This window comes from Mycosarcoma maydis, chromosome 2 (assembly GCF_000328475.2).
Source record: "Mycosarcoma maydis chromosome 2, whole genome shotgun sequence".
In the NCBI taxonomy this organism is placed as follows: domain Eukaryota; kingdom Fungi; phylum Basidiomycota; class Ustilaginomycetes; order Ustilaginales; genus Mycosarcoma; species Mycosarcoma maydis.
The window spans coordinates 654,593-665,164 of record NC_026479.1 but is presented as its reverse complement, the minus strand read 5'-3'; the positions used below and the strand labels follow the sequence as shown (position 1 = coordinate 665,164).

General features: G+C 55.5%; 3 protein-coding genes across 3 annotated transcripts in view; 2 read left to right on the top strand and 1 right to left on the bottom strand.

Moving 5' to 3' along the window:
- The window catches only part of UMAG_15057 (protein arginine N-methyltransferase), a gene marked incomplete at both ends in the record, with an annotated part of 2,400 nt that extends 582 nt beyond the window's left edge, over nucleotides 1-1,818 (top strand). Inside the window, one exon of the mRNA XM_011389213.1 lies at nucleotides 1-1,818. Within this exon, the coding sequence (XP_011387515.1) occupies nucleotides 1-1,818 (1,818 nt within the window).
- A 318-nt stretch (nucleotides 1,819-2,136) lies between these two features.
- On the bottom strand, nucleotides 2,137-4,905 carry UMAG_11853 (uncharacterized protein; the record flags this gene model as incomplete). Its single annotated transcript, XM_011389163.1, has 1 exon — nucleotides 2,137-4,905. The coding sequence occupies one exon, from the start codon at nucleotides 4,903-4,905 to the stop codon at nucleotides 2,137-2,139; it is 2,769 nt and encodes a 922-aa protein (XP_011387465.1).
- A 1,550-nt stretch (nucleotides 4,906-6,455) lies between these two features.
- On the top strand, nucleotides 6,456-9,905 carry UMAG_11852 (uncharacterized protein; the record flags this gene model as incomplete). Its single annotated transcript, XM_011389162.1, has 1 exon — nucleotides 6,456-9,905. The coding sequence occupies one exon, from the start codon at nucleotides 6,456-6,458 to the stop codon at nucleotides 9,903-9,905; it is 3,450 nt and encodes a 1,149-aa protein (XP_011387464.1).
- Nucleotides 9,906-10,572: the final 667 nt, after the last annotated feature.

Here is a 10,572-nt window from a genome sequence, read left to right as displayed (position 1 = left end):
GATTCAAAGAATGGACACGGCCTCACCGCATCTAACACAGCCGGTAGCACAGCATCGGCAAGTTCGCAAGCGTCTCACACAAGCGCAGCCTCGTCAGCTGCTCTTCTCCGTGCCGAAGATGACTGGGCTTGGGAGACGTGGGAGCAGATTCGACAGCTCTGCTCGTACAACACCCGCCTTCAGGTTGCTCTGGATCTTGGTAGCCCGCTGCCTTCCCCGAGCATCTTGGCACGCTGGATGGCTGAGCCTGTCAGCATGCTTTGGGTACCCAGCGCTTCTTACCTCGCCAATGCAAAGGGCTTCCCTGTTCTCTCGAAAGCGTCTCAGGCGTTCTTCCGCTCCATGTTCAAGAAGAATCCGACAATCGTGCTGAGCGGTGTTCAGAGCCCGCCACCCGCACACTCACGAGGCGGTCCGCTTGCTTACCTGCAATACGTACGACACCTGGAAAAAGCAACTCCGCCGGACGGCGCTGTCGACTCTTTTGCGCGCGGATACACCGACTGGCTGCAAGCGCCGCTGCAGCCTTTGATGGACAACTTGGAAGGTACCACCTACGAAGTGTTCGAACGTGACCCAGTCAAGTATGCGCTGTACGAGGAAGCGGTGTACAAAGCGCTCCTCGATAGGCCAGTCACTGCGAATACACTCATCTGGGTCTGTGGGGCTGGCAGAGGCCCTCTTGTAGATCGCTGTCTCAACGCGGCAGACCGCGCAGGACGAGCGGTACGTCTCGTAGCATTGGAGAAAAACCCCAACGCGCTCGTGACATTGCAGGAGCGACAGGCGCTTGAATGGGGTGATCAGGTGAAAGTGCAGTATGGCGACATGCGCAAATACCCTGTGCCTTCGAGTATGGCCGAGCGACCCGACATTGTGGTTAGCGAGTTACTGGGAAGCTTTGGCGACAATGAGCTGTCGCCAGAATGTCTTGACGGCGCCATGAGGTTCCTGAAACCGAACGGTATCTCGATCCCATCGTCATACACGGCGTTCCTGTCGCCGCTGTCGTCGTTCAAGCTGCACACAGAAGTGCTCAATGGATCCAATGCAGCTCTGTCGTCGGCAGTGCAAAAGGCATCCGAAACGCCGTACGTTGTTTTGTTCCGTAACGTCACATTGCTTGCAGCTCGAGGAGGACGACTAAATTGGGAGCAGGTCCAGGAATCGTGGATGTTCGAGCATCGACCTTCGCAAATGACGCCCCTCGTCTACGACGAGCAGGGACTGCCTGCTTCCAACGGACACAACATCCGTACAGCCAAGCACACGTTTCACATTCCACAAGCAGGTACATGCCATGGTCTAGCAGGATACTTCGAAGCGCACCTGTACGACAATGTGACTCTCAGCATCCACCCGGATCCCGTACGAGGATCAAAGGACATGTTGAGTTGGTTCCCAATCTACTTTCCTTTCCGCGAACCGATGTATCTGCCAGCTAACTCGGAGTTGGAGGTACACATGTGGCGACTCACCTCAAACGATCGAGTGTGGTATGAATGGTCTGCTGAGGCGTTTCTGCCTCTGTCGATCGGTACGCTGGAAACCGCCGCGAGAACACAGCAGCAACGCCCCGTGTCGTTGGATGCTAGTTCGTCCGTGGGCTCAAACGGGACCGCTGCGGAACAGCATAACTTTTCCAACGCTCCTCATACGCCAAGGATTCCAAGCGTGTCGCTGCCACACCAAGCTCTCGATTCGACGCACGCAGGTCTGCAGGCAAGCGCTTTGCCACAAACACCCATAACAAGGGTCAAAATCGGCATGACTAGGTTGCATAATCCTGGCGGACGCAGCTCATGGATTGGTCTCTGAATGTACAATATCGCCCCCGATCCTGTAGTTCATCTCATCAACGGGCTGTACGACCCCTGTAATATCACCTACCATATCCGGCCATCCCACAGTATTGATGAAGACTATCTGCGAATTGCGTGGGAGAATGCGAGTACAAACAACTTGAAGAACAATGCGACACAGGAAGAGGTAAGGAGCCAATGAAGAAAAACTCAGAGCTGAACTGATGTCTGGAACGAATATGGAACGGGAAATGAAAAAAGATCGCCACAAGATCCAAGACGGTACGTTCGGCAGACGCAAACACAAGAAGAGTTTATCGCTTTAGGACGATGGCTAGGCGGTCGAATTCAGTGCAGCTGAACTACGTCTCCACCAGCCCAAAGCGGCCACACTGCCAGCCAGAGCCACTCCAAGCAAAGCTGCACCGCTGACAAAGTTGATCACTCCTGCTTCTTCATGAGCTCGACTGCTCTTGGACGCTGTGCGCTCCTTGCGACGTTTGTTCCTTTCCGCTCTGCGTGGCGTCTTGCCGCTGCATTTGCGCCCTGACTCGGGCGTATCAGCGTCTTTGAGCCAAGCGAGATTGAACAGCCCACCTCTACCGCTGTTCGACGAGGAGAGCGACTGGGCAGCACGAAGCTTAGAGCGACGTTGCGCGCGACGTCTCTGGGCTTCACTGTCGCTTTCGAAGGTGAGTTCACCGCTTTCACTGTCACCAGCCATGCTGCCCATCTCTTCGGCCTGTGCAAGCGCTTCGCGCTCAGCTAAGCGACGATGTTCGTATTCAGCAGCCAGCGTCAGTGCTTCGCGCCATTCGTCTGGGCTGATCTGAGCGATCACGTCGCCATCAAGAAGACAAGCTTCGCGGAAGAAGTAGAAGGCTGGTGGCTGGCTCGCTGTACTGTGATCCGTATGGATTACGAAATCGGAAAAGTCAAGTGGGTCAGCACCACCATGACTGGCCGCAAAGTCCAGCGTCACCATCCTGCTCGCTTCGGCGACGGTGGGTGAATTGGGGGCGCGGGTTCCCTTGGCAGGAGAAGCACCATCGCCTTCGGCACCATTGAAGGACAACGAGGCTATGCTTGGAGTGCGACTGGATGTCGAAGATGTCGGCTTTCGAGCAGAGACCCTTTTAAGATTGCTAGAGTGGGGGATTGATCCGTGTCCACTATTGACAAATGGGCTCGTAAGCTGACCGTAAGGAAACGCTAGGGGCGAGCGGTGGGAAGCAAGAGATGGAAGGTGGAGTTTCGCGTACGACACGTACAAGCGTGCGAGCGCCTTGGATCCACCAAGCGATGCAACGAGTCGTTGACGATGTGACATGTAGGTGTGAGAATGCAATACTTCACGCAGTGGATCTGCAATCACCTCTGTTGTCGGTGGCAAGGCAACAACGGTGCTTGCTAATGTAGGGTCGAGTGAATCGGTAAAGCGAGCCTGCTGGGTAGACTGATCTTGAGACCCAGCAGCATGGGGGCTGGATGGAAGTAGAGGCAAGAAGTCCTGAACGAGGCGTTCGGTGGCTAGACTGACATCGGCAGCTCTCCAAGCTCGAGCGAAATACTCAAAGGCATCCGGAATGCCCGATGATGAGCTTCTTGCTAGTTGAGATGCCAGACTCGAGGCTCGTTGGGCAGTGTAGCTATTTGCAAATTGTAAACCGATCAGCGAAAGGGTAGTGGGATCCATGTTGTACCTCGCCTGCACCTCGAGCTCTTTCCACGCGTCGAGCACCTCATCGTCGTCTTCTTCGCGTACTGCTTCGTTCCGTCTGGTGTTAGCAGCAGTGTCATGTGCGTGGTAGAGACCCATGGACGTTCCTGAGAGACTGGCGACTCGACTGCCAAGAACGGTGGCGCTCTCGTCGCTGCCTATGGTGTTAATACTAAGCGTACTGGTGTTGGGCCCATAGTCATCGTCGCTATCCATGCTTGTTCTGGCTTTTTCCTCAGAGTGAGCGCGAGAGTCGGCGAGAAATGAGGAAGTATCGCTGCTACTTCGAATAGCGGCAAGTACACGATCACCACCTTCAAAGGCGCTGAGAGCTTCCTCGAGCGCCTGATTGAGCTGTAGCTGAGCAGTATTGCGCTGTTGTCTTTCTTGTCGAATGCCACGACGGTGGAGGATGCGGTCTTGAATAAAAGACTCGGTAACGTATCCATTTCGAGGTAGATCCGCTTGCAATAGTCGGAAAGAGCGTGCGGAAAGAGCTCCACTTTGCAAAGGTGCGGGGCCCACGACCAACAAGGGCCAAATGCCAGCATCAATCTTGTCGAGGTGCACAGTCACCAGGCGAACCTCTGGCGGTCCGTTGGGAGGTGCATACTGAGGCGCTTCAGATACGCCGGCTGGTTTGCTTGGTGCGGGAAAGGCAGAAGGGGCAAGATCAGATATCGACTGTGATCTTCTCAGATGCGAGCTGCCCCCAGAAGGGACCGGAGGAACGGCTTCCATGTTGCCACGGGAGAGATCGCCCGGGTCCGACAAGACGATACTCTGGTTGAGACTGGCGTCGGCGGAGTCGGACGAGCCGCGATCGCTGGAGCCGCTAGACCATTCGGTAGATGGACCAGCCGAGTTGAGTGGCTGCAATGATGGGTTTGAATGGGATAAGACCTCGTAGCTAGAGCCGGAGCGCAACGAGACCACGGAAACAGACAGGCTGGAATGGGATGCGGGCGACGAATCGACACGGACATGTGAACCAGACGAGACGATTTCAGACGATTCCATGGTTTGACTGTGATGCGGCCGCGCCTGTGTAGCATGCGTGTTGGAGACGTCGGCCGAGCCCGACCCAGAAGGGCTTGTGGTGAGCTGAGAGGAACGAACGAAGGATCGACTGCGACGTTTGCGGGAACGGTCTCGATCGGCTATTCTCCACGTCGAGGTTTCGGTGTTGACGCGACCGTACAGCTTGGCGTGGAGAATAGGCGGATGGTTGGGAATGGACGCCGAGACGTGATCACTGGCAATACGAATATCAAGGTCGCCGGGTGAGACCGCGTAGGGGACGAGAAACAGAACGGTTGCCTGATCGTGGGATTGGTGAAACGTCCAGCCATATAGTGGTGCAGCATCATTGCGGTTCCTCATGGTGGCGATGACAGCGGTGTCGGTGGCGACGGTCTTGGAGCGAGTGTCTCGAGACCATGCGTATGCTTGGCTGGCTACATTTGCGATGCGAGTAAGGCTGTGATTCAGAATGAGTTAAAAGTGCTCGAGGTTGCTGGTCACGATTCAAGAGAATGGTACCAGCCGCAGCTGAAGGTGTTGGCCAGAACCAATCACGAATTTGTCGTGCTGCGCAATGCAGGGCCCCGCGGCTTTGCATCTGTTATTGACGCAGACTGCCCAAGTGCCTTCCTTACCTTGCATTTGTCGCGCTGGTCAACTGAGTCAACTAACTTACTGTAGTTATTCACTCGTGAACATTATTCATGGTGGTAAGGCTCTTTAGCGTGGTTTCAGGGTCCAACCCACAGCAGAGAAACAGTCACGAAGTGTTGGGTCACAAGCGTCGAGCATCACGATCACGGACAGTTCACGGTCCACGGTGAATTTGGCTGGATGTCACTTTTCACAGCCTAACAATTGTGTTTTTCTGGCCGTGGGCAAGTAGCTTCACACCCCGATGAAAAGGCTGCAGCCAGGAGGCTGGCTGGCCCAGGACGAGTGGCGGTGACATGTAAAGAGACACGTTGCCAGATCTAGATAGAGATACGGTTGGTCCGAGGACAACTTCGACAGGCGTCTTGCTGTTTGGCGGGCTTGAACAAGCGACATGAAAGATGGACAACGCTAGCTGGCGATACGCAAGGCGGAGTATCGACTGCGTCAAAAGCAAAGCGAGGCGAGGCGAGATGGACTCGTGGAAGAACAGCCAACCGAAAGCAAGCGTGCGGGTCAAGAGTGTGCGTGCGAGCTTGCATGCGTCAATTTGACACACGCTTCTGCAAGCGTGAGCGTTTTGTATGCGGCTGAGAGGGCGTCCAGACGTAGATGCTGGGTCAGAACTCCCATTTGCCAAAATAATCTGTGAATCACGAATCTCGCCTCAAAATTGAGTCGGTCCTGTCAGCACTACTTGGTGGCTTGCATGCTCTACGCTCTGGAACCCAGAGTCACAGTCGTAAGTCTTGAGTGCGAAAATGGAAAGGGAAAGCCCAACCGAGCCAACAGGGGACGGATGTTGAGCTCCCCTCGACCGGTGGCCCTCGCATCACGCCTCGGTTTGCACTAAGGACTCCTGGTCTTCCGTTCCGCCGCGCTGTGTATGTTTGGGGCTGCTGTTTCTGCTGCCTCTACTTTGCTGCTGGCGTCTAGGCTTTGTTTTCGGAGTGCGCCCGTAAATGTGCTCATCACGGACCTCGCGTTCCTTCTACGAATTCCCCCTTCTCGATCTCACTCTGCTTGTTTTCATCACTATCATCTGTCTTCGCTCAAGGCGCGAAACCGCCCGCCACCAACATTCCAACGCTTCGCATTGCCGCCATCAATTACACTCGCGACTGAGCACCTGGCGTCGCTCTGTTCTCTGGACGGCACAACCACCGACGGTGTGATTCGCACCAAACCAGTATCCAACAATTTGCAGCAAGCTTTCGGTCTTTCCGAACCCTTCGTTTTCCATCGCGTCTCACAGCATGGCCAGCGCGCCGGCAAGACCGCCTCGCTACGGTATCGATACTGCCATGGACCAACCAAGCGGCTATACTGCCGACGCCAATTCTACCACTTCTCATGGCTCTTCCAGCCGCTTCATCCCGGCTGCCGGTACCCGCTCCACTTCTGCGCCTGCACCAGCGCCCATAGCGTTGGCAGATGTGCTCTCTCGTTCCAACGGCGATCATGTCTCCGCTCTTGACCAGGTCTTGGCCGAACGGAATCAGTTTTGCTTGGACAACGCCAAGCTCTCTTCCGAGAATGTTAGAATCTGGAATCTCATGGGTCGCATTCGCAAAGAGAACGACAATCTCAAGGCCAGGTGTGCCGAGCTGGAACGTGCTTCTGGCATTCAGCCAGGTAGCACCAAGGGTTCACCTCTCACCTCAGCCGCCAACGTCACACCGAGCTCACCCGCTAGCGATCGAAGGAGGCTTCCCGTTGCCAATGAGGGCGGAAGGTCGAGCCCCCTCAGCCCTCCACGCCACGCTCGACAAAATTCTCGTTCCGATCTCGACCAGCGCCTTGGCCCGGCTACTTCTACACAGTCAGTTCATCCTTCCATCGGATCAGCCGCTGGCATCTACGAGCAGAATCCCACCCACCCCTCGACCAATGGCTCTAGTCACGTCTCGGACAGCCCTATCACCAGCATTGATCAGGGTCCTTCGCGTAACCCGCAGCCAGTTGATCTCACCGCCGATCGTGGCGTCGAGAATGGCTCTCAAGCTTCCATAATGCAGCAGCGTGCGGCTGCACAAGCGCAAGCCCAGTCCTTGTCGCTCGTTCGACCCAGCCAAGGCACTGATGACCCCACGGATTCTGCAGCCAGCCAAGAGGACTTCGAAGCCATTGACCGCAGCTCAGCCTCGGGCACCGACGATGGAATTCACCCAACCGGCACGACTAGGCACACTTCTGCCCAAGATACGCTTCGCACGACCCAGTCTCAGCCATTGCCCTCTGGCGTTGCAGCCTCTCCACACCGATCTCGCCGTGACAGAAGCGCAGAGCAAGAGAGGTCGCTGCTGGCATCCGGTCCCAATCGCAATCGTGCCGAAGTGACTCCCATGATGATTCCCTCGTCCAGCGCTCGATCGCTTGTCCCCAAGGTGGTATCCGATGATCGTCTCTCGCGTGGTCTCGGCTCGCGCAAATCCAAGGATGATGCCAAGAAGCGCGTGCTCGCTCCTCGACTCGACTCGTCACTCTTGCGTGTCGCTAGTGTCAAGATCCAAGGCACCAACTACCGTGCGCTCGATCGTGCCAAAGATTCCATCTCGTTCCTCATCACTGTCGACATTCTGCACCCTCCTGCCTCGTGGGGCCTCAACAGCTTGTCTTCGGGTGAACCCGCGCCACCTACGTCGTGGACCATCGAAAAGAGCTACAGCGACATTGTTGGCCTGGACGCCAAGCTTCGCAGCAAGGTTGGCAAAAAGGCGGCTCAACGCCTTGCCCCTCTGCCCGACAAGGCACTTTTCAAGGACCACGCGCCTGCCAAGGTGGATCAGCGCAAGGCGCTCCTCGAGATCTACCTTCAGAGTCTAATGGTGCTCGAGCTGCCCGACAAGGATGAAGTCTGCACTTTCCTCTGCACTGATGTTGTGCCCAATCGTGTTCGTAACCCAACCTCCAACAGTAAGGAAGGCTTCCTCACCAAAAAGGGCCAGAATCTAGGCAGATGGGTCACTCGCTTCTACGTGCTGCGCAACTCGTGCCTCAGCTACTTCGAGACCCGTGGAGGAGCCCAAATTGGAAGTATCAACATTAGAGAAGCTCAGATCGGCCGCCAGCAGAAGAGCGCCTCCACCAGCGAGCAGGACGAGAATGCCTACCGCCATGCTTTCCTTATCCTCGAAAAGCGCGACGCAAGCCATGAAGAGCCAGCACACATAGCTCGACATGTCCTCTGCGCCGAAAGTGACGAGGAGCGAGACGACTGGGTCGACGTGTTGGTGCGTGCCATTGCTGAACTCGAAGACGATGAAGCCGACGAAACGCCCACGTCTCCTACTTCATCGATGAACAAAATGTCTTTGTCTCAGACACCTATCACACCGAGCAGAGATGGTGGATACAGTGGTCGTCTGCCCGATGGTACCTTTAGTCCATCCGCTGAGTCGCGTCATTTCGCTAATGATGGTGATCGCGGCGCTCCTCCTGGCCAGGACTCGAGCAGGAATCCCTCACTGCGCTTGAATAGCCTGGACTCGACGGCCATCGGTAAGCAGGCTACACCGGCTGCGGCTACTTCCTTGACACAATCCACATCCTACCGCAGCTTCAACGAGCCGCGATCACCCCCAGGCAACCGAAACATGGATTTGCAAGATGCCCCAGGTTCGCCTGGCCCACGCAGCGAATCGATCGGACGTGCAAAGGCATCCATTAGCGGCCCGATCAATGGCGCACCCATCCCCGCAGGCTACAAGTTTGGTGCTAAGGATGACGTCTCGTCTGACAATAAGAAGGACGACAAAAAGCGATTCTGGCAAGGCTTCCGAGCCTTTGGAGGCCATGACAAGCAGAACAGAGAGCCAAGGCCCGTATTCGGAGTACCACTAGCAGAGTCGATTGCGATCTCCAGCATCCACGAAGGCTTGGCTCTTCCGTCTGTTGTCTACCGCTGCATCGAATATCTGGAAAAGCGAAACGCGTTCATGGAAGAGGGTATTTACCGTCTTTCCGGCTCTTCTGCCGTCATCAAGACGCTCAAGGATCGATTCAACATGGAGGGCGACGTCGATCTGCTCGCTGAGAACGAGTATTACGACCCTCATGCCATCGCTGGCTTGCTCAAGACGTTCTTGCGAGAACTTCCTACCAGCGTCCTGACCCGCGAGCTGCACATGGACTTTATGCGTATCAACGAGCTTCAGGATCGGGTGGAGCGTGTCAATGAGCTAGGGCATCTCGTCTCGCAGCTGCCCCTGGCCAACTATTCGCTGCTTCGCACCCTGTGCAGCCATCTCATCAAAATCATCGAGCATTCCGACGTCAATAAGATGACGATGCGAAATGTCGGCATTGTGTTTAGTCCAACGCTCGCCATCGGCGCAGGTATCTTTGCTCTGTTCCTTACCGAGTTTGACGCGGTCTTCGAGACCGATGCCAATGGTGAACCCGCGCCCAAGCGTATCGAGGAGGAAGTGGCCCCTGTCGATCTCGCGGATGACGCACTCGAGGAGAATGCTAAGCGCAACAAGCGAAACAGCTCGTTGTACAACCAGAGTCAAGCGGACAAGCTTCTCGGCCTCGAAGGGCGTAGTCTTGCTCATCGAACCGTGGACGACAACATGGAAGGCATCCCTGAGCCGATCCATGAGAGCTGGGTCGAGAATGAAGCGGGTACGGATGGTCAGATCAAGTACGAACATGGTCCAAGCGAAGGTCAGCAGCAGCAACAGTCTTTATTGATCATGAGCTGAACGCTCAATCGTACAGCGCCGGCTCCTTCGATCAGCACCTGGAGACTGCGCCGCGTATGCTTCTAAATTATACCACGATTGCGGTTCAAGCCGCCGTGTGCGTGCTCTGATGTGACGTGCAAGTCAGTATGACCGCGTGATGAGATGCATACAGTACAACACAGTCCAAGTACATCACGATTCCTGATTGAGGATCGGGGATCACGAATCACGAATTCTGACGACTGAATCATAAACTCACGACTCGTGACTGAGCAGTGACGTGTTAAATTCCACAGGAATCCTGTGGGGGATGACGTCAAAGACCAGTTGTGAGTGTGTGCGTTAATCTAGCTGACCGTGCGAGTTCTGCATTGAAACACCGTTGTGCTATCAACCTCCATCTCGATGTCTTCTAGCTATCCACCATCACCGCCTTTGGTACCAGAAACACTTTACTCTACCTCTCCCCACGCGCCGATTGATAAGCGAGAGGCACGTCGAAGACTCAAAGCGGAGCACAGAGCCGGTCGATACGCCGATCCTACTTGGGTGACTCTCCTTGTTCTGGCACTTGCCATCCTATACTGGCTCCTTCCGATTCCAGGCATCTTCCACTTTCTTTACGCTCGAAAAACTCAAGTTTGCGATTGCGCATCGAATCCGAGCACTGCAACAGCGTCCGTTG